This window comes from Plodia interpunctella, chromosome 11 (assembly GCF_027563975.2).
Source record: "Plodia interpunctella isolate USDA-ARS_2022_Savannah chromosome 11, ilPloInte3.2, whole genome shotgun sequence".
Lineage (NCBI taxonomy): Eukaryota > Metazoa > Arthropoda > Insecta > Lepidoptera > Pyralidae > Plodia > Plodia interpunctella.
In genome coordinates this window covers 4,354,850-4,380,138 of record NC_071304.1, presented here as the reverse complement: position 1 = coordinate 4,380,138, position 25,289 = coordinate 4,354,850, and the positions used below count along the sequence as shown (strand labels likewise).

At 33.0% G+C, this 25,289-nt stretch overlaps 1 protein-coding gene across 1 annotated transcript in view; it reads right to left on the bottom strand.

Moving 5' to 3' along the window:
- The window catches only part of LOC128673530 (uncharacterized protein), a 38,943-nt gene extending 32,091 nt beyond the window's left edge, over positions 1 to 6,852 (bottom strand). Inside the window, exon 1 of the mRNA XM_053751445.2 lies at positions 6,611 to 6,852. Within this exon, the coding sequence (XP_053607420.1) occupies positions 6,611 to 6,627 (17 nt within the window). The 5' untranslated portion in view covers positions 6,628 to 6,852. The remainder of the gene's footprint in view (positions 1 to 6,610) is intronic.
- Between the last annotated feature and the right edge of the window lie 18,437 nt (positions 6,853 to 25,289).

Genomic DNA, 25,289 nt, shown 5'->3' with positions numbered 1-25,289 from the left:
TAGTGAACAGGAAAGTAAGTATGTACATTGCTGTTATTGACTGGCACATAAATCAATCTGGTTATACCATAGGTACCTCAATCTACATTATATTATGGGTAGATAGTTGAGATATTATTTTGAACAAAAATAAATATTTTGCCCTAAATATATTTTATTTAAAATAGTGAAAAAGTGAGCGCGGATTATTTTAAAGATGAACACAAATGTAGTTGTTAATAAAAATAAAAAGATTTCGTTAGCCACTATAGCCTCACATGACGACTTTAGTAGGTAGTTAATACTTGATTTTTTTCGCGTTCTTAGTACAACAAAAAAAAGAAACAAAATGTAGAGGTGCACATCAAACCTATTTTTTGTCCCCCATATAAATAAACTCATTAACAAAGGTATCATTATATGTTGTCTCGGTTATTGGAACAACGACATGTGGGCGTTTTATTTCATAATCGATATAATTATGTATTTAATTACTAGTAAAAAAAGATTCCTTTATGCTAATAGTTTGTAATGCCTCTTTGATTACTATATTAACCTTGAGGATATTATTAAAGTCACATGATATCTCGTAACCTATTATCATAAATATGCTGTTGTTTAATTATAAGAGGCAAACAACATGTGTTTTCATCTTGATTTTATTTTAGACTTAGATAAATATTATGATAATCATGCGACAACGAATTATGATTTATGACAAAGACACTAAGCTAAATCCTTTTTAATACTAATAGAAAATTCGTTAAAGTCCTTAAAGCCGGAGATCACTGATTCATATAAATATACAAGACTATATTGCTTCATTGTCTTCGGGGAATAAGCTGCGGTGAAGTTTGTTGCGCCGCTCTTCTTCACCTGCGCTTTGGAAGTCGGCGGTAGACTTAAGTTTTAAGTAAATTTTTGTCGTCAATAAGTGATGTATATCATCCTAAGTTAAATAAAGAGTTTTGAATTTGAATTATAAAGCAAGAAATGGTGGCTTCAAGTAAAGACATTACCAGTAATGTCTGTCGAGTTTGGAGTCGAAATTCATGTAAGTGAAGGCATGGGCGAAAGGTACTCAGCTGTATATAACAATAAAGTACAGTTTATATTGTGCAATATTAGAGGAAGGAAGAAAAATCACAAGACTCCGTTATTACCGCAACGAGTTATACTTAGATAATACACAGAAAAACGAGCGTAACGTATTAAAATATATGCGTTCATGAACATTTAGACTGTAATATTTCAATACATAATTATATGTATAAGGGCAAGTGTTAGGATAGGTTGTTTTTTATTTTATTTGAATAATGCATGTGGTTAATCACCAACATTCCATGCTCATCCAAACTTCCTTATAAATTTAATATTATATTGTTTAAACTAAAGTAATAATCAAAATTTAGGACGATGCCAAACGCTTTATCAAACTATGTCTTCACATTAATTGATACAATCACTGGGTGACAAAACCCCTTTAAAGCAATAAAGACAAAAAAACAAAAATCAAAATTTAAAAAATCTCATACCATTTTAGATTTGAAACATTACTCCAGTACAAATACAAAGTAAATAAATTCTGTCGGTTTCTTATTTATATTTTTTGTCATCAAATTCCTTTACAAATAAGATTGTGCATTGCACTGTATTAGGTATAAGCATCTGGGAAGCAATTTTTAACAAATACGGAGAACAATGATTTATGTCTTTATTTCAATATCATCGACAGATCCGACTGGTTAGTAATGTACACAATTTTTACTAATAGGTATAAAATAATTATTAAAATAAGAATGAAGGATATAGAGACAAAAAAAATATGTTCAAACAAAATTGAAACTAAATTAACATAGTTTTATTTACGCGACGGATCTCCAGCCTAACCAAATCTATTGCAATTTCGCGTCTATTACAATGTAAACAAGACCACGTGGAATAATTTGACTATCAGTTGACTGTAGTAGTACAGTTGACGGGCGAATAAAATTATCATCTTCACTATTTGTCTAGATGTCTAGATACTATTGATCTTCAAGTTAGATAATTATCTTCCGGAAATAATTACACGGACATGCTTATAAATAACGCTATCTTCGCACGCATATCATGATGTATTAAACAATAAAATCCTGCTTCTCATGAATGGGCGAATTCTTTAGAATATTTGGATTAGGTAACATGACTGACCTAGTTCAATAAAAATCAATACTTGACTGGGTATTTTTATACTAAAATTTCTGATTAAATCGATAATTACCTCCAAAAGGAACTTAAAACAGGAAATTATATTATTAACAAGGAAAAGATAAGACAGGTATCATGTCTTACGTATCTAAAGAAATGTCTGTATACATAAAAATAATCCCATAAATGGTTAACAGAACCAAGAGACAAACACAAAGACCACGTTTAGCTAGATAGTGGACTTACTAGTGTAATTGAGATTCTGCAATAGTGCAAGAAACTTGTCACTATTGTAGTTCTGGTGCTACCAGATTGCCCATCGCAGCTTTAATACATATCAGAGGATTTCCTTCATAGAATAGTAGGAGTACTAGAAGTTCTATAGTATGCAGAGAAGAAATATGTTTTGGAGTATGTGCGAAAGTGAATCTGGCTGGATGAAAACGAAAACACGCAGGTTGCGCAAGAGTCGGAAAGTAGCAGGGTCCCCGGTTGCATCACGCGTCGGGACGCGACACTCACTTACGTGCACTTATGCAATAATATATATTTATACCTTAATTGCAATAAAATCTTTATAGGTAAGGAGTTCATTCAATGAACATAAATCATAATATTAGGTTTTAATGCATCTTTTACCAAACACTGTGCAAGTACAGATAAGGACTAAACTTTAACGTGTTTTTATAAATTCTGTAGATATTTTTAGTCTTCCATGATTCCAGTGCAGATTGTAAGAGTCAATCAAGGGAAACAACTATAAATTTAAATAGAGTATCGCCTAATAATAATAATAAGATAACCTATCGGTTTGCAACCTTTCATTATTTATCTCAATTCCACCGATAAGCCGCCAGACTGCTAAACGCGAGCTTCGAGTTTCGCAACTCTTATCATAGTCAACTTCACTAGGATTAAAAATGTGATTTCATGTCTTGCGTGATACAGAAGTTTTTATAGTCAACATTTTACGCATATTAAAAATACCTACGGAAAAGATAAGGTCACCGCTATAACTCATAATATTCTTAGGGGCAGATCTGATCTCGGCCCACCCATGAGCTATGCTTTCTATCATAATAACCTGCTTGGGTTAGAGGCCCGGTACGTAATGAAACGTTGTTACGTAACAAATGAACAGACGCATTGACAATGCGTGATCCATGTGGCAATTGCGGCCTGCATTCTTGGAGGGCGCGCATTACGTCAACATTACGTTTGGATGGCTCGACGACAACACTGAAGTCCTATCCCCCCTTTATTTGTAGAATCTCTCTTATCTGAGCGTTCGTGCTTCCTCAGCCATAAATAATATACCGACAACACTCAACGGCCCACATTAAGCACTAAACTGGTATCGCGGGTCCCATGGACGCAAACACAGAAAAGGGCACGACACGTCCAGAACCGCAGAAAATATTTGTGATCACAGGTAAAAATCTTTGCCCACGTTGGGAATTGATTCCAGGTCCTCCAGATAGCAGACGGGCGTGATAGACGGCCTTCACCACGGAGGTCGTAGACACTATATCTCGCGTTTTGCTTGTGCCAACAGCAACCTAAAAGTCACTTCACATACTAATCATCATGTCAGAGTTGTCCCCAGCATGTTGCTGGCATGGACCCAAATGTATACAATCAACATTATAATGTATTGATATTTTATGCCCATGACACAGTCTTTTAACTTACACATGTATATCGCCACATCTTTGACAATTGGTGTATGTCACAATACCATATGGATGAGAGAAAGGGAAATATTGCCCTAATGTTCATAGAAGATAGGAGCGTCTAATACTGAAGATTTGAAGATTGAAAAATTATAATCGTAGAGCCAGGACATTGATTACTAATTTGACATAAATTATGAATTTTGAGGATAAAAAATGTATTAAAGTAGGTATTTTAAAAAGCGGTACAAATTTCTGCTTCATAAATTCCAACAAACTTTTTATCAATATGTATGATGCACGTATGAATCATAATAATGTGTACGTTTACATTTTAAAGGTATAATTATATCGATAGAGAACATAGTTTTCCTCTTAATATGATGTGATGATTTCAAAGGAATTCTAATGGAATTGTATTGCTATCATTTATATTCAAAGGAATACGAGTCATTACTGTAAGGAAGACCGCATTAGTTTGCCACTAGATGCCGATCATCGTAAAGACACATCAAATGTCTTTAGAAAAACTGATTAAATTTGACACTAGTTTAATAATAAAAAACAAACTCTTTAAAAAAGAACGTATCTATTATTTGAGGCAATTGAAACAATATTGATAGATATAAATGATAAAGTAAACATTCAATTAATATTAGGACAAAACACAGAACTATATGAAAAGGCTCTTTAACAGAAATTCGTAAATAGGGTTGACATCTCAGGTAGGTCGTAAAAATGCTGCCTAATCGTCAACATTTTAAGATTTATTTTTAAGCGGTCCCCTGATATTAAAACTGATAAAAGTTGATAAGCAATAAGTTAAAGAGTATGACTTCAATGACATCATAAGTTTTACTGAAAACAACAATGTGTGCCCTCGACATAGTTCTGCCTATGTAATAATATTTATATAGTGTTTAGCAGCGCCTTGGACGTGTCAATAAGATTTGTGACTCAGTCAAACACTGGCCAAAACTGAGGCTGGAATTTATTTTAAACTTCAACCTCATAATGTTTAGGGCTGACAATAACGATAACATCAAATTTAAAAATAAATGTTTAGAATCAAGTTTTGTTTCAAGATCAATTACATTTATATGAGTTAATTAATAAGATAAATAATCTATATTAATGTCATTAGATGATATAAAGTGTGTAAATAAGTAAATAATAGCATTACATTTTATTGTACTCGATTTTGCACATCATTTCACAGCTATTGCTTAAAATGTCTTGTATCCTAAGACTGATTTGCTAATAAATGTACATAGTAATTTAAGTTTTTATTCTCCGTAAGTGAAATGTAAATTTTTTTTGGGAAAATAAAGTTCTTTAACCTCAATAAACAGCCTACTACAAAACTTCACAGATCATCTCCACATTTAAATAGTATAATATGAACTGAAAATAAACATTCTGATCGCATGAAGTTATCATAAAAGTTAAGCTAGGGACAGCCCTACTACTACTTACTGTAAAGTATTATTTACAAACACTCTCAATCAATCAGCTCTATTAGAGCAGGTGGCGGAGGGAATTGAGTATTCAAAATGTTAGGACCGCATACTGTTGATCGTCTTGAACTCAGAAGAAATTATAAATCCGTATGTATCCTATAGCTCTTTTTGTTTACTCCACCCCTTTGAATGTTCAAGTAAATGGATTGCATAAATGCTTTCAAACTATTTTAATAGATGTTCTTTTTAACAATTTTCAATTGTTTCTTAAATTAAAGATACTTGTAGTTAGGCTATTTAAATAATAATAAAAATAAAGGTTGATATTAAAACAATGGACCAACAAAGCTGCTGGTAACATCCGGATTTAAAATCTGCAAGCTATTCTGAGTATAAAACGATCCACATTATGTGATCCTCACATTTTGCATACTCAACGTCCATCAGTGCCTCCTCTATATTTAAATATCACATGAATCAACTTTAACAAAAAAGTTCCATTATCAAATAAAATAAAAAATATGCAAATGGTTTACAACCCTACTCACCGCAAAATGTGGTTTTACTATCGCTATTTCGTCCGGATACTGGCTGTGATATAACCAACAGTTTTGTAATCACTATTGTATATGGCATATTTTGATAGCTTACATATTTACTTCCTGCTTCTTGAACCTTCTAATTGGTTAATTAGTCTTAATTCATATTATTATCTACCGAAAACTTTAAGAAAATTAATAATATCTCTACACAATCTTATATCAACTTCTATATTAAAACAAAGGTCCGAATGAATACAAGATTTTTTGTTTACTTTTTTTAGAAAAAAAAATCGTTGTTTATCAAGTAGGAAACTAAGTTACATTAAATTACATATGTTATTTGGTTTAATAACAAGGCAATCAGGAAGTAACTTTTGGGCTTAATTTAATTTGGATATCGTCGTCGAGCCTGTTTTGCTCGTGACCAAATCAGTAAAAGCTTGATTAAATTAACAAAAAAAAAATTAAGACATTCATTAATCCGATCGAAAGTTACTTCAGTTATGTACGTAGCGTAGTTTCGTAAGAAAGTCTTGTGTATTTAAATGGAAAAATTACCGCAAAACTTTTATGTAATACACATTGTTCACCAAACTGATATTCAAACGAGTTGAACTTGCAACCTCGACTGGCATTGTCCTAGATAGAGTCGAGAGGGATTTGCAGTTTCGTCTTAGTCGCGAGGACATTTAAATAGTCTAAAAATGGCTTACATAAAATTAAAAATACAAAATACCGGCACTTAATAAAAAGAAAAAATACTTACGCTTCACAAGTTCCCATATTGACCGTTGTAAACAGATAACAAAACAACAATAACTTTTTTCAACGTTCGATTTTTAAACTGAGTTTGACATTTGCCGCTGGCGCGCGCCGTTCGCCGCGGGAGTGATCGCGCGTCTGCCGACTGAGGCTGCGCTTGCTGCGGCCACAGAGAAAGTGGTAGGTTATCAAGCAGTTACATTCGGCGATGACGACTTTGCGATTGCGTATTCGATGATAAAACTCAATTTTTGCTGTTAGCACTACTGACACCGTGATCGCTTTGGAGTCCTACTTTTGCGTTCTATTTTATATACTCTACGATAGAGGAAAACTATTGTTACTAAGAAAATTTTCTGTTATTGAGAAAATAGTAATAAATTCGAATACATGCATATAACGCGATATGTAAATAAATTTCTTGCTATAACTCAGTTCCTTGAGTATCATGTATGTACTAGAATATCCTCCTTTGACATTATACTTCTTTGTGCAATTTAAGTAATGTAAGTTGAGCCGAACAGTCAAGTTTGATAAAGAGCCAATACAAGTAGGCCTTGGTTCAATCAATATGTTAACGAAACCGAGAATTAGATTCACAATTGACCAGCATATCTCACTAACCGGTCATCATAGGTATTATTTAAATTAGTAAGTAAAAAAAATATATCTGACAAAGAAAGCTATATCTATCATATATATGACTATCGTTATATATGCGAGAACTATCTATAGTCATCAAATTAGTTAAATGATGCTATGTCATTTAAAGCTATTGATATTTAAAAACTGTTGTTGAATGCCAGTTCAAACTAAGAGACCGATAAGGAGTTATTATTGATCGTATTGCATAATCCTCACATAAATATTTATCCAATTGCATTCAACCGCAAAGCTTTCACCACCAAGCAAGAAAAGCCACGTGATAAGCCTATAGAATGCGAGGCTGTGAGAATTTTCCACCTATTTAGGCCGATTGCAAAAATGTATGTAAAAGTTTGTGTGATTTTTTTATTGGTAATTGTTCTTGCCATGAGAAGGTCAAGTTGTACTGAACGTTTTATGTAACCTATTTCTAATTAACATTGTTTCGTCTGTCTGTTGTGAGTATTATTGTTTACAACGTTCTTGTTTAAAATGTAGGTTTATATGATTCATTTGTTATAATGGTATAATATTAATCTTTATTTCTATATTATGAAAACTTATTCGTGGAGATAAATAAAAAATTATACTCGTAGAGATATAACATTGTAAAAGTGCTAGCTAAGTATAAAGTACTAACTGTAGCCGAAGTTTATTTGCTAATACTAGTTATACGCCTGTTTTACAAAATATTAGATGACCTCTTGATTTGTCTGATAAGTGTTATCAAAAAATATATTTACAATTTTGTGTTGAAAAATTAGTAAATTTCGGTTTTTAAAATCAGATTTTACGGCGAATATGTATGCAGCAGTTTTTAAAATTTCTTTGATGTGATCGAGCACGATTAAAATAATAATAAATAAAATTATGTGTAAGTATAGTTATTTGTTCGTGCTTGACCAAAAATTGTGATAAGAGCACGCGTTGATGTCTTTTGCAGTAGACGCGGTGCTGTACGGCGAGACTGAGTATGCTCTTTCCTAAATGTGTTCCACGCCTTCGTTTCCGTGGGAAATTCGGGATTCTGAATAGTAAATAACTCCTTTATGAATGTGGCATACATTACGTGTAAGCTAGTTAACTATAAATTTTATATGTATGTCTGTAAGGTATTTATAACATACTTAAAAGCGTTTTAATTAGGTTTTATACTGTGCTTACTATTGTTATTATCTGAAATGGACTATTATTATATATAGGAAGAGTTTTCTATATCATATCCGTATTTAGTCTTCAATTAGTACGGACTACGGGCGAAGTAATTTGCAAAATTTTAATTCATTATTGACGTGTTCCAATAAAATTCAAAACTAAAAATACGTATGTTACATAAGGAACTGTTATCAAAACGACATTATGAAGTGAAAGTAAAAATAAGAGGTCTGCGGAGTGAATATGACCAGTTCATAGAAATGATCATTATTTTATTGATTCGTCTCAGCTTACTAGAAACAGAGTTCCTTGTAAAGATGATAATCAAGATATGTGTCTATTGTATTGGTTATTCACTACGCGACCACACGGAGCTAATCCATGCTTGCTTGTCGTCAAATGGTTAATACTGATTTTTTATATTAGGGACTAAAAAGTAGAAAATGTATTTTGTAGAACTTATTTGAATCTCTTCTTAAGAATCATACACAATAAGCGTTTGCGCGGCTGTATATAAGCAGTGGTGTGGTCTTATTAGTGAATGACAAGATTGTTTTTAGAGTAATCATTATCCATTCGACGATACACAATGTTCAGTTCTGTGTGAATAACCTGTTTTAACCTGCGACAAAATATAACAATATCCGAATGATATGAAGATATGACATCTTCACAAAATAGAAGAACGCGTATCACAACGTGCTAGGACCCGCAAAGCGTGATTGGGGAGATTGATTAAGAATAAGTAAATTATTACAAGTGTCACTTTCAAATATTCAGGAGTCAATAATGTATGACGTGAAAAAAATCAATTAAGAATTTAAATAACCAAAAATATTGTTTTAAAGTTACTTTTGCCAATAACTTGCACGAATTTCGCCAGTGTTCTCATGTATGGGGTCAGTCGTTGTTCTTTCTATATCATAAATTCAACAGTCTCTTTATTCAAGCGTTGCGTAAGGCCTAGGGCTCCGTTACCGATGAGCTCCTTGAATGGCCGCGACTCGTGACCACGCCTACGCCTCGCTTGCGTCAGCTTGTCGCGTAAACAATCACGGTTTTGTCCAAGATATTTTACGTAGTACTCACCGAATAATTCAAGGAATACAGTTTTGAAACTTCATGTTCATAATATAAATGTACTATAATCATCAAGATTAATTTTTGAAGATAAATCAAAGAAATATTTAAAATCAATAAAAATAAACCATACAAAATGTCGTAATATTTATGTACGTGTTACGTGCAATTTTAAATACATCCGCAATCCGCATGTGGTTTAAGACAATGTTGACGAATTTCACTTTCGCATAAGAAGCGCACCATACCATCAGTTAAAGTCGATTCGTTAGGCTTTCCTGGCTTTAATACAGCAACAGTTTTAGTGTTGCCAAATGTATAACTAATAGTTAATATAGTTCCTATTCACGTAGATATATATCTAATATTCTAGGATATCAATATATTTTTAATATTGCAGGGTTTCAATTTAGAAAAAGGATGCTTAGTTGCAGGAAGTTGAGTTTTTAACACTTGTAACTGTCCATGCACATTTTTTACGTTCATTAAACGTATGATTAAATTTTAGTTGTAAATTTTAATGATACAAAAAAATACTAGAAACATCCACGAAGTAAATATAAGATCACATTCTCTCCTTTTTCTGTTAATAACACCAAATATGGATTGGCGTTTAACTTTCCCTTGCAATAAGCTTAATATATTGAATTTGGTCTGAGAGGGCAACAGCAGATTATTATCTTTCTCTTTCTAATTCCTTTCCCTTTTAGGTCAGAGTTTCGACATCCTTGCGGCTGCTTACCCATCCAAAGAAAATCAAGTTAATAATGTTGCTCCACGGATATTTTACATTAAAAAACTCAGTTCACTCACAGCTTGTCCTCCAATTGACTCCAAATCATGTGGAAACTTAACATTCAGTATAATTATTTATTACTATTATCGTTTTTTTATATGTTATGGATGGATGGATATGGATATTTTACATTTTATGTAAAATATCCGTGGAGTCGCCTTAGTAACAATTTTAATAGATTAAAACGAATTAAAACAAGTAGTTTCTTGCCTTGTTTTGTAACACACCTAATTAATAAATTATCTACATATAAAAAAACGATAATAGTAATTTGGAGTCAATTGGAGGACAAGCTGTGAGTAAACTGAGTTTTTTGCAACACCATTTTTAATTTCAATATTTTAACTTTTTATTGGAGTAGATATCGAACCATAGCAATTTCTATTCTGATTGTAATGTTTCATATTTCAGTGACATTAGTATAGTCTACTCTCAACCCTTGATCTTCTGCTTCCACGCAAAACTTTCAATAAATTTCAGCTTAAATGACTGTGATATTCCTATTTGACATTACGAGTTTGCATCAGATTTTAGTCTGTGTTCTATTAATTTACAGATTTATTTGTTGCACATAGTTATATAAATCCTAAGTGGCCATTGGTCTGACGACTAGGGATGCCGACGACCGTACGAATTGGAGCCGAAAAAGTAAGAAAGCCGACGCTCAAAGGCAGGGACAGCACCCGGGACAGAGAGAGAGAGAGATACTCAGATGAGAGAGACCAATATCAGTGCCAAGTGTTTCTTTGGAAAGGATCATACCACTCAGTTCATTCCATTCTGCCTTCTGTCTATAATTAGGTTAGAACCAAACAATATCTTATAATAACAGGGTTCGAAGACTGCAATAAATAAACTTTGTTGCAATCGAACAGTGAGAGGCATTCAATTATATCCTTCTGAACATAAGGCTGCAGCTCTATAACTAAGGATGTGCAATGGTAGTTACGAAAATGAGTGTAAACGAACACTTCTTGCGTTCAAACTATTTTGTTTCCGCTTGCTAGGCGCTTTTCGATTTTATGTACTTTGTACCTATACATATGTAAAGTCTTTATAAATCGTTGTCTATTGTTATATATATAACATTTAAAAAAAAAGAAGATGCATCAGACAACGAGCACGTATCCCGCGATGATGGACAGAGACTATGAAAGCTGGCTTATTTTTTATATTTGTCATACAATTTTCAAGCTCATACGAGCACTCATGAGTTTATTGTAGTAGTCAGGGTCGGTAACCGAGAGAAGGGACATTCGCCAACCAAGGATGCGCGTGAGCATAGCTCGTGACCGCACACCATCATTGTTACCCCAAACGGCGATTTGCTGATACTCGATACGTGCACATTACGCACATTAGGTACTGTGGTTTAAACGATGTATTAACATGACGTAATAGTTACTAGTTACGAGGATTTTAATAACTATAAGGTGGGTGACAGATCAAAGGTATTTAACGTTTTTAAGGTTATTAACCTTAAAAACGTTAAGTACTAACCTATGCTGAAAAAACAATAAATAAAACAGCCAATTAAACAATTTAGAAAACTACTACAAACTATTCAACAGGCCATATTAAAAAATTGCACAAATTTTTAAAAAGAGGTTTGTTTCCATGTTATAACAGGCTTCATATGAGATTAAAAGATTTAATTTTAAAGATGGCTGTCCGGGTTCGTCGACCCGGATAAGTTCTTAGTCTTTTGACCTATCTATGTACAAGATGTTTTTTTCTCTCCTTCAAAGAAGTCGTGCAACTTTTTCCTAGTAAGCTGTCGGTAGGGCTACAATAAAAGCATTCGGTTTAAATGAAGTAATTAATGGAAGTGTTATTTTGAATAACTAATCAGCCATATTAATAATATTTTTTATATATGTAAATAAACAGCTATAATTAAAACAAGGGGGACGAGTTATAACAGACTATAAATTATAATATATTAACGGCCCGTCCCGGCTTCGTTCAGATAAAACCATGGTAAATTATAGACCGAAACCCTTCCTCAGGAATCATAATATCTATTTGTGAAAACCATACAAATATAACCTTGGTAGTTTTTGAGCTTACCGCGTTTATAAAGTCAGACAGTCGCAACATGAGAACATCTTTTTATAATATATAAGAATTTGCTTCTTTATTCAATTCTAAATAAAAATAAGATTTTATGTTTTAGTAGATAGGCACTTTTCAGGTTCCATAAAAATATTCCATTTCATACTAAATATTTTACGATATGTTGCTACTATTGCGCATCCAATAAAACTTGATTTCTCGAAATAATATCTTATTTCGAGATTATATCGAAATATAATTCCATATTTTATTAAATACATAAAACTGAGATTTTAAACGATCAATTAATAAATAATCATATCTTATAATAACGATTACCAATTACAAATATTCTACGAATATGCCCGGTAAATATTGGATTTTGTAGTTTCCTATTGTGTTCTACTAATTCCTCCCTACGAGTACCATAGAGCATTTTCAAATAAAATGAGATAAAATAAATTTAATTGTTTTCAACACTATAGCAGCCGTGCCACCGCGAATGTGTTAAGATAGTATAATTCACTTTCATCGCATGGTTTTTACAGAAGTCGTTACAGCAAAAAATTGCTCGTGTCAAACATTATATCTAGTACGGGTCACCAGCCTAGCAAAGTGACGATTGGAATACATCGAATCGGATGGCTTTTTTAATTTTATAGTGAACGAACATGACATAATAACAAGTGAATCGGATAAACATACTTCCAATTTGAAGAGGGGGTCTAGTTAATGGTGACGAAGGAGCCAAACCTCCAGTCATGTGACCTGCATTGTAGGATGTTAAAACCAGTTAGAATATAGCGTCGTTTACATAATTTTGCCAAAGCTGGCGATAGAATCTGCAGTCGGTTGCCAAGACAAATCACATGTTCACTTGTATTTCTTGCTCTTTAGTAAATCCTATTTTGAATAGGGTAGGCGCTTAATGTATTTTCCTTTCACAAGTGTCTGTTTCCTGTCATACCTTGATTCGCTTTTAAGACTTTCTTTCGGTCATGAAATGTTGGCAAAATCTTTTTTTTTTGTGAAATAAACTTTATCTCTGCATTGGTACAGAATTAAGGAAGTAATTAGTTAAGAATGGAGTTTAGTTTATTTAACGTAACTCCGAACCATTACGGGTAAAAATAGGGAATTTATTTAGAGATATATTTTTTTAAACAATTGGTTTTAGTAATTACATTCCTGCACGAATATATGTTATTATTTACCGGTGATGTTATGTCAATTTTTATTGCTTATAAACTGTTACTTTTATTACGAAAATAACCTTTGAACAGGATGATCAATACGACATGTCGCCACGCCATTAAACGTACCGAGAAATAAATCAACTAAGAATTTAGGATTATACCATGCATCATCTCCACGTTACATGAATCATTTGTCTTTATATTAATCATATGTATACACATTAGGAATAAATTATTTTTAATTTTATGAGTGCAAAAACATCCGGTAATATTTGATTGGGAAAAACTACATTGCGCAAACTAACAAGTTTTGGAAAATATATATTTTTTTGTGTCCCTTACTACAAGTGATAATGTATGTAAAAATTCATGACGATTCATTTTGCGCTTAAAGAAATACTCGAGTCATAAACTTTTTTACATATTTATTTAGCGAATATATTACAAAAGAACTACTGAAATACAAACGATTGAAAAACTATACTTTAATCACAAATTGTTACAGTGAGTTTAGCTTCAAAAATCACTTATTAAAATCGCGTTAATGTGTTACAACTTTCCAGACAGACAAAAGGCTTTCTTTTAATTTTCACGATAGATGCACTATAGATGTAAGTACATACACATTAGACTTATACTAAACCACTTCTCTTTATTGTCAGATATAAAAATTTATCCGCGTAGTACGCAGTACATAAAACGCGTAAAATTGCTGTAAGCTATTGCTGCAAGAAAACGTAAAGTATGTAAACAATACCTTCCCTTCCCTTCTGGGGTGGGGGTGAAGCATCAGTGAAAGTGCCTTCCGCCATGTCATCATCGAGGAGCATGTGACTCGAGTCACATGACGAGCCTGCGCTGCGCTTGCGCAAAACACATTGTATCCCATTCACATGATTGCTCTCTGACGAAGAAGAGGGGTCAATAAAGCCGAGTTAATTGTTTTTGTATCAATTAATTAAGAACAAACAGGTAATTGTGTCAAAAGTAAATATTTTCAAAACAAAAATAAAAATATTGGTTTGTGCCTAATTACTTGCTAAATCGTGCGAGCCACATCCTCGGCTGGTCTCAAATTGCTCTGGTAATTGCCGGTGTCCGCACGATACCTTTGATCATTATATAGCGTTAATCCGGCTTGTTTTATCTTTAGCATAAGTTTTTATTAATAGGCGTGAGTTGAAGTTTGTTACTATGGCGACGTTGTTTTAAAAAGTGATTATGTGCCTTGAAAGGAGACTTGAAAGGATATATATATATATATATATATATATATATATACAAACAAATTCATATAAATTATTAAACATTATTCGTAACGAAATGTATAACAAGTTATCATCAAAAATTTGCATTTATGTATATCTAAATATCAAATGTAGACAACATTTGATATAATGTTGTATGTAATAAAAGTGGTATCAATCTATTGTTCCATTTGCGAGGCATCGGCTTACCGGCTGACAACGTGGCGACCCTAACCGGTCACAACTCCTCGCGCAAATGTCAAGGCTGGATCAGATACACGACAGGACCATCATCTGATTGCTATGCAACAAATAACTCGACTCTTTGACGACCTCCGTGGCTTAATGGTCATCATGCCGGACTGCTACAGTGGAGGTCCCGGGTTCGAATCCCGGTCAGGTCAACATGAAAAATAATATTTTTCAGATTGACCTGGGTCTTGGATGTTTATCTATATATGTATATGTTATAAAATATAGTATCGTTGAGTTAGTATCCCATAACACAAGTTTCGAACTTACTTTGGGGCTAACTCAATCTGTGTCATTTGTCCCTATTTATTTATTTATTTATTTATAACTGCTCAAAGACAAGCCTACATGCGTGCTGTAACTGTCTCCTACGCAGTGGTAAAGTTTAGTCATCATATGCTGTTTAAATTTTATATTATAACTATCTTTTGCCTACAGCGTCGCCCGCCTTAGAGATGAAATTTTCAAAAATCACAAAATATAGTTTCTCCGATAATGGGTAAAATACATGTTGACATCATAATATCATGTGAGCCATGATTCGAGGAAACCATAGAGTCAATATAACCAATATTAAGGAAAAATTTAGTGGTTTAAACGATGATATAAGTCAATAGAAGCAGGTGGATGTTTAGTAAATATAAGAATAGATAGGTCGATGTATACTATGAAAATAAATTAAGCCTAAACAATTTTAATAACTAAGAAAATAAAAATTTTGATACTAATATTTACGTATTTATATTACGTTACTGAGTGACTGACAACGTACAGCCGAAACTACTGGGCGTAGGAAGCTGAAATTCGACATATACGTTCCCTGGGGAGTGTAAGTGAGCACTAATAGAGGATTTTTGGAAATTCTACCCCGAATAAGGTGAAAAACTTTTATATGAAAGTACTACACCGCTGAAGTTAGTAACTTGAAAATTTAGATTTTGAAATTAATGAATACAAGTATCAGATTTTTCTGAAAATTAACCCTCAATCCCTTCAAAAGGGGGGGGGAAAGATTGTATAGGACATAATACAATTTTCAAGATAAAAACCTGAAAATTGGTAACATGCATGCTCTTTACAGTAAATCACAACTTACACCAATAAATAACTTGAAATGTTAGGTAAGAGGAAGTAGAAGAAAATTTAATAATGCATTAACTATATTTTGTAGCCAGTAGTTTGTAGCTTGTGAGAAATAACTATAAATATAAAAATTTACGAGAAAAAGTGCTTGTGAAGGTCTAATTTCTGTATAAATGATTTGAATTTGAAAATTGAATCTCTAGGGGAATTATGTAAATGTAGAGGTGGAAATTTATATGAAATTTCATTACTTTTGAAGAGAGATACATAAAATGTTTTTATTTACGATTGTGGTTAATAAAAAACCGGGACGTAACATGTTATGGAAAATGACGCGTTGCAGAAAGCGGGAGTGGGAGCCGTAGCGGGAAATGGGGCGGAAACATGTAGTGGAAAACGGGCGAGGCAAGTAATGGGAAACGGGGCGGATGATATTGCGAAAAACGTGATGACACAATATATAGCTGTACGGGATACCTACGCACGAAGCGGAATTGGACAAGTTGCGGGACGTGACATGTAGCGGGAAACAGGAAAATGAACTAAAGATAAGAAAAAAAAATACGAATTTGAATCATATATATTTACCAGTCTTACAGTATATGCGATAAAAAAATTACTGAGATTTTGCTATGAAATTCATTCACAACTTCACGCGGGCGAAGACGCGGGAAAAGCTAGTATGTTATAATTTTATTTTTATAACATGTTTAAATAATTATATGATTTATAATATACATAGTATTTTTTTAATATATCGTCCATAGACACATAATTAAAACTAAAAAACTGTTCAGAAAATTCACGTTCTTAGCGCCATCTGTACGCTCTTTTTGTAGTGAAAACATAAGAATATAAACAGCGAGTTCATACGCTTTCACTTGCAGCTGCTACACATTATCGGCGAACTACGGCAAACTCAGACACATATCAAGGTACACTAATTAATTTTAACGCGATAGAGCCATGCCCCATTGCTCAGTCATGCTCCTTTACGACGTTGCAGCACGTTGTAGCTCCGCTGTTCTATAGGTTTAGACACTGACGTGCGTTAAAGTACCGCAAAATGACGGTGCAACTGAGCAACCAGCTATATAGGTACACTGTAAATAAAAGCCTTGTAAAAAGTACGCAATGTTCGTTTATTCACGTGGGCATCTATCGGAGTTCGGCGATAATGTACAGCCGACATCGGAGAACTACAGCTCGAGTCGATTACTATAAAATATTTTATCCTTTATCCATTAGATGTCGCTGAATATGTGACTAGCTTATGCACGCGGACGGTTTCATGGTACATGGTGCACAGAACAAGCAATGCCATATTATAAATTCGAAACTTATTACGTTTGCGTACGTTTTTACCACAATAAAGAATACATTTTAAGACAAAGGAAAAACAAAAACAATACAAAAATACTGTTAAAAGTAACAGTAGCACTTTTCCTATTTATTATATTGCTAAGAAATCGCTCTAATAAACCTATTTTTTTATAATTTTTCTTTTTTAAACTTGTTGTTACTTAAGCTCGTTGATGTCTTTTTGATTGAATAAAGTTTTCGTTGTATTGACGTCAGTAAATCGACCCGAATATTGTCAATACTATACTGGGGTTGTTTCGGACATAGTCTAAGCAGCTGATAGGCAACAATATCATTTCCTAGAAAGGTTGCTGACTGACAAAGGGCCAGTTATAAAATCACAACCGAAAGTTTAAAATTTTAAGATTATTTTTTACGTTGACTCCGGGCTTCGGCGTCACAGTCCCGAAAGAAAATCGGGAACGTGCAGAGAGAGAGAGAGATGGCAATAAAATACAAAATCTGGTTTTGTTACTAAAGCACATATAGTATATGATTAATTAAGTATGTAGATATAATGTATATTTTAGCCTAAATTGTTTCCAGTATTTTGTTTCGAGTTTAATTAGCAATACATCTAACTATTATGTAGTTAAATAGGTAATTTATACAAAATAAAATAAACAGTTATATTTTTAAAGACCTGCTTAAACGAGAATTACCATACGCAATTGTATTTTCCACGCACTACATCACACGAGTAATGTTATATTTTTATCTAACATCTTCGTGGGGAAGAAATGCATATTTTACAACATGATAAGCTACTTTGTAACAGTAATCAAAAAATGTTCCGTGTTTTTCTTGATTCGAGATTAAAAACAAAACCAAGTTAAGTAATTCCATGAACAATTTTTTTTATAAATTTTCCTCTAATTTACTATGACAGTAATTTGGATAGTCTTCTTCTAAATGTGGTAATCTCTCTCTCATCTCTTATCTCTCGCTGCCGGTGATTAATAATGATGCCGGTTGCGTAACAGTAGTTCGGGGCTGTGAAGCCGCAAATCCCGGGGTGGGCGTAAAAAGTTATTAAAATTTTAAAGATTCCAGTGAGCTGCCAAGGCTGTATGTCCCTTATTGGTCATACGAAATCCTTGTATGGATATGGAGTGGTCCTTTTCTAAAGGATAAATAAATAATGAGATTATGTTGTCGTTTATAGTTTATTAAGATTAATTGCTAACTTTTTGAGAATTAAGATTGATTAATTATATCGTACATCGATCGATTCAAACGTTAATGAGTTTACAGTACACGCGATTTCGGTGTTTTTGCCTTGTTTATGCATATTACATAAGCAATGGAATGTGTATAGTTCCTATGTAATAGAAAAAATGGTTCAATTAATGTAAACATTGTAATTTACAATGCTAATTTTGTGATAACTAAAACATCCTTAATGGTTCCACTTTGCGAAGGATTTAAAATTCATCACGAGCCCTTTCGTTGCGTTAGGCATAATGGACGAGATGAATTTTAATCTTCATGAATTCTGAGGGCTCAATTCTCAAAGAAGTGACAATAATCAGGTAACCGTGGCAACTCGTCCTTTCGTGCCGGTTGCGTGGAGGCGCGCAGGCGGAAGTGAGAACGAATGAAAGTCCGACCGGTCGCCTTAGTGGGCCGACCGACTTCACGCGCCTAGTTAGTGATGAGACGAGGGTGTGGAGGACCTAACTTTTAGTTCTGTAATTAATTAAACATCAACGTTTCATTATAGTTATTATTTTTTCTCATCAGAGCGCTTTCCCGGTTGAATCCGCAGCAAAGAAGCGTCGGAGCTAGATGTCGCTTTTCTTCAGTTTCGTCTTTACTTTGAACGGTCTTCGGCATTATTTCTTGGTCTTCTTATCTCATAGTGTGATAAAACAAGGGAACATAGAACCTTATTGTCATTTCTGCTATTAATTAGGAAAATTATGATGGCGAACTACTAATATTTGATTTACTAATTATTTGATCAGACGCCGTAATTTGATTTCCTGTCACATGTCTATTCTTTCAATCTTGCTATGTGTGCTTTTCTGTGTATCCTACATTTTATAATATCATTGCTTACTGCCTATGGTTCAGTGCGGTTTCTGGAAATAACTTGTAAACCGTCGATCACTTTTGCTTAATAATAGTCAGTATAGCTAAATCATACATAACCATTAGACTGTTTAAAAAACTGATTAAGATAAGGATAGTAATATCGAAAAATATTAATCATACCAATTGAAAAAAATAAATGAAATACTGGAAGTAAAATCGGTAGTAACAAGGATAACATAGACTTTTATGTCAGATATTTAGAATCCATACATTTGTTAAATTAATTGAATAAAATCATTAAAATCAAGTAAGTAATTAAAAATCATAAAAACAGTAAATAAGAACAGTTTTTCCAATCGATCAAGCATTTCCTGTCCGTCTGAAGAGTAGAAAACGGATTTATAACGAACTACATTTTTTGCCATTGCAATACCAAATCGAATGATCAAGATTCGTAAGTATACGTTAAGTTCCCAGTGTTGCCAGCCAAGAGCACACAGCGTCTGCATTTATTCTATACTTAAATTAGAAAAACTATAACGTCGTTCTTGTCATCCGTAGTTCGCCTCCATTTTCATGATATCATCTGCCATAGATTTTACCTTCCTACAAGACACTTCCTTTGCCATTTCTTTCAAAGGATCCATGAATGAAAATATGTCATGACAATTTTACGAAATTCTTAATGTTCTGAAAAAAGTTATTTGTCCACATGGACAAATAACTTTTTTTTTTCCTTGATCATATGCAGTACTTCTCAGATTTATTAATAAATCATATTTTTTCAGTCCATTTTTTCATACCATGAATTCAGAAATATTCCATGATTACGTTTTATTTAAAAAAACTGACATCAAAAAAGTTGGTAGATAAATCAAAGAGATTTCTTAACAAATGCTGGCATTACTCACAGGAACTAATTCGATCGCATTTATCAGTTTTATCGTAATCGTAAAACTTTCTACTTTCAAAGTTAACTAAATTTTATTTATGAAATCGTGCGTTCCGTTCATTTAATGTGATACCAAAATAGCTATTAGGAACTATATTTTTTAAAGGGTAGGTATAAAGTATATAGGTTGCGGTGACCACTTTCCATCAGTTGAGCCGCATGCCTGTTTGCTTGCTCAGTATTATAAAAGAAGTAGAAATAGATTAGTTACTTTATCTCATATGAGTAGCAGGTAGCTCTAAGCGAGCGGTTCCTGATGTTTTTGAAGACGAGCCTTTTTGTAAAACTAAACATTTGATGGAGCCCTCAATTGATTTGATCGCAATATAAAATATAACCATGTGTAGATTTGTTAATAAATCATATTCGAGGTTTTATAATTTGCGGCATCTTTGTGAATAAATGTCTATCGACGTCGTCGTGTAAACTGTATGTATTATGTCCCTTTGGACTTATAGTTATATATTATATACTTGCCTACTATAACCTTAGGGATATCGCGCCAAAAATCTTTGTGGTGAGCTGAAGATCATTGTGGTATGCAATATAATCGCTCGATGCTTGCTAGCTGTGCCTTAAACACACTGTGTACGTACAGTTTGGTTCAAGTAGGTACGTAGTACTACTGTACACGTACTTCAATGTATGTAATGTAATATATACATTATACGTTGAATTACCTACATTATATTCAGAATTTATTTCCTTATTGGTTTATTCTCTAATGCTATATTTTTTGACATGATCCTAAACTGTTGTACACACGTTGATCGCAACTGTGTTGAACTTTCTTGGAACATTTCAACATTGTCGTCTTTAGCCAGGAAAATGCTAATTCTCAGTATATATTGTACACAAGGATTTACCTAAAACATGAATATGTTAATTACAACAGGTGCTGCTATCAGGAAGTCAAGAATGAGCAACACAAATATTTGGAGTAACTGTGTCGCAAAATCAAATTCGTTGACCTTACGTCGTTGACAAGTGTGGTTTGTTCTTTATATGTGTGTGCTGCAGGAAGTGAAGAAATCCAATTGTGTTATTAAAAGTCTATTTCAATCGCACAAAAAATGCATTTTTGTGCATTATTAAATAAATCATTATTAGAGATTTTTACTGTCTATAATAAACAGGGTATTTTTTAATTCACTTAACGGTTTTTCTTATATGGAATACTACTAACTCCAAGAGAAAATTATTCGAAGTTTTGACTAAATTCGAATTCGTATTGATATAAGAGGACAAAAGGCATTGTATTTTTTTATAGATTTCTTTAAAATCCAACTTAAGTTTCATCATGAAAAGAAATCTTGTATTAAATTCAAAATATTTATATTAGACAGAGCCCGCACAATGTTTGTAAAGAGTAACAACAAATAATTTACAGATCCTAGGATCTGTGAGTGTTGTGTGAGTTTAAATTTGCCACAAGACATTAAAAAAAGTCTTCGAAACGTATTTTCTTAAAATAAATTAAATTTTGTCTTCACGGATTTCTCAAAATAATCTATATAGTTATATGCAGTTTCTACTACGTCATATTGGGTGAAACATAAGTTTTAAACCTTTGCTGTTACTCAGCAGTTACTGTATCTAGATTCATTCGAAGATTAACGGCCAACAGATGGCTATAGGTACCTATAGCCTTCTCAACTAATAATGAAGGCTTGGAGGCGAAGCAAGGCCTAAAATGATGAAATTTCCATTAAACACTGTATTAAAAAATCGGCTGCAACATGCATACAGACATGCCTTCGTGTATGTGTGAGTGTTAGAGACTCAGCGGCTGCGAGAGAAAGTCCTCGAGTCCCATTCACAACGCGCATACAAATATTTGTGGACGCCTACAATACCAAAAACGGGTTTAGACCTTTCTAGGTTTGACCGTAGCATGGTGCCAAGCCAACAGGTAGTGGTTGACAAAAATCTTTTTCAAGTTCTATTATTAACAGTAATTTTGAATTTTAAACTATTTTTTTCTTGCACCAAATACACTTGCACTAATTACACCAAAAGGCCTGGAAGAAATTTCTCAAAGCGAATTCAGTATATAATTTAATTATCAAAAGGTTTAGTATTGGAATGAGAAAATAAAATTATCATATATCAATATTTCATAATTCTCAATATAAATGGTTAAAAGAACGGGAAACTGCATTAACGATTTTATAAACTCCAATAGGCTAGTTGACCAATTTTTGTTTAAATGACTATTCGAATGGCCATTATATTAATAGAAACACCATTGAAAAAAAATTCTGGAACAATGACAAAAAATCACACATTTTTGGACTCTTCCAAACGCCCCATATTAAATGACACGAACAAGTGACATCACAACTTGGTAAAATGTTTGCAAAGAAAGCTATGTTTATTCGTCAGCTACATGAAATATTACATTTATGGTGATAACTTCTTAATAAAATTGTTACAAAATTTTATTATTTAGGATGGTTGAGTTTGTCTTTATAATGTCATACTTTTAGAAAATGGACTTTCCAACGAACTTTAAATGACTGCATTGTTACAGTCTATGAATTATCATGATTCCATACATATCTATTTTATTTAGATTATACGTTACTATTTTTGCAATTCTCTGATCTGACAAGATAATTAGGGTAGTTGGCTAAATATTACACCAGTGTATCGCATTTAAACATGTATATTTAATAAATGATCCAAATCACCACCACCACGGTAACAACCCCATTGGCTGAAGATTGTACATACGATATAATGACTCAATTGAATTGTTAGGATTGGATTGATTAGATCAAGAATAACATAATATTATTAAACAAATAAATAAATATAGAAAAACTATAATTGAGACATTATTTTAATGGATGGAAAAAAGAATTGTCATTATGTTGTTCTCTGTATACGGGTAGCTGTCTTCTCGTGGATGTTTTATGATAGCTGATAGGCTACAATAGCATTCCCAACGAGGATATCAGGCAGCCGGTCATAAAGAGCTGAATCTTTAAAAAATGTTTAATACGAAAGGTTATATTACGAGAACGAACGAAATTATACAATACCGAGGTATAATATAAAGCCAATCCAACAAATTTAATTTTTCCCATCAATATAGTTACAAGAAAGTTTGATCAGATAAAAAAAATGTATATGTCCTATGATATAATGATTCCATTTTATGGCATCACGGCCGCATTCTGTTTTAATATATTTTTTGTTTTATATATACCTATATATACATACCTATAGAAAACAAAAATATATTAAAACAGGACAAATAAGGAAATTCATTAGAAACAAGACTATACCCACAATATAGTTCTTATTATTCAATTGAATTACTGAGCATTTATGAATGGTACTTTAGTAAAGATACATTTTTGGTAAATGGACTAAATTTTTGTAAAATTTTGAAACTAAAAACTAAATGAAAGAAAAGCAACACAATGATTTTCTATCTATATCCTGGTTGTTTTAGAGAAAGTTCCACTTAATAATTCATAGAGAAGAACAAAATATGTTGGTAAATAAGTACCTTAAATTTCCTAAATGTTATATAACTAGTTTATTACAAAGCTAGCTGCGCCCGGGGCTTCGCTCCCGTGGGTATTTAGGTATAAAAAGTACCCTGTGTGTATGTTGGTTATATTCTACCCGTGTACCATATTTCACAAGAATACGTTCAATAGATTTTGTGTGAAAGAGTAACAAACATACACACATACACCTTCACACTTCTTCAATTTTCGCATTTATGATTAAAGATGCGGCTGCTAGGTATAATGCGTTATATTCAATAGATCTTCAACATTGAACTTGATCTTGCCTTTAATTAAATCTTACACAACGGTCTGCTTTGCGTGTTATCTAATTTAATAATAGCCATTTAATTTAACATCATTGTTCATACAATTATTTTTCCTGTAAAATGCATGTAAAATTATTCATGGCTCTTTCGACAATGTGATGACATATGAAATATAAATAAATAAGGATAATATCATCGTCATAAAGCTCCTCCGTCATCCAACTTCTTATTGGTCAATTTTCTAATTAGATATCCTTTATATATTACGCACAATTTGTAATTAATTGAGTACTCAACTTATCGAGGGCGACGGCTCCAGTGTATTGTAAGTATTTTACGTCACGTTATCAATTACTTAAAGCGCGTTTACATACATAACCTCAAGTGAAAGTATAGGACCGGTCCCCTCATACTAATGTACAAAATGTTTAAGATTCTGACTTCACACATGCAGTGCCCACACTTTTCTCCGTCGAGACATGGCCAGTCGGTAAATAAGTTGAATAAATTAATGATCGAAGTGTACCAACCCCTCTTGGTCATAGATTATGAATCAACGTCGCTGCCAAGTCATATTATTGCCGCATCGGATTTTGGGTAAAGATTTCGAAACCGTTTTCGGAAAATTCGTTTGCAATATTGCCTTGAGAGTTGTGGAAAACTATTTCGGCAAATTGTATAAGAAACTGTCAATATCGACGATGTTAATTATAGTGTAACTATAGTAAATGCAATAAAGTAATATTTATTTAAAGGTAATTCACAGAACATTAGAACCTGTCCCTAAGTTTTTCTAAACCAAAATCTGTGTCAGGACCCTTTATTTTGCGTCTGGCTTAACTTACGTTTTATCACTTGTATTTACCATTACCATAGGCGTGTATATAGGGAGAATCTCAAGTATAAGGAAGTCTCTTTAGAAAACAGCTTCTCGGAGTACAGGGTGGTACTACATCCGCCGGCGCTTTCACCTTTCTGCGCGCTCGGTGATCTTTGGCCGCAGCAGTAGCCATCACTACTTTCCTTCCCC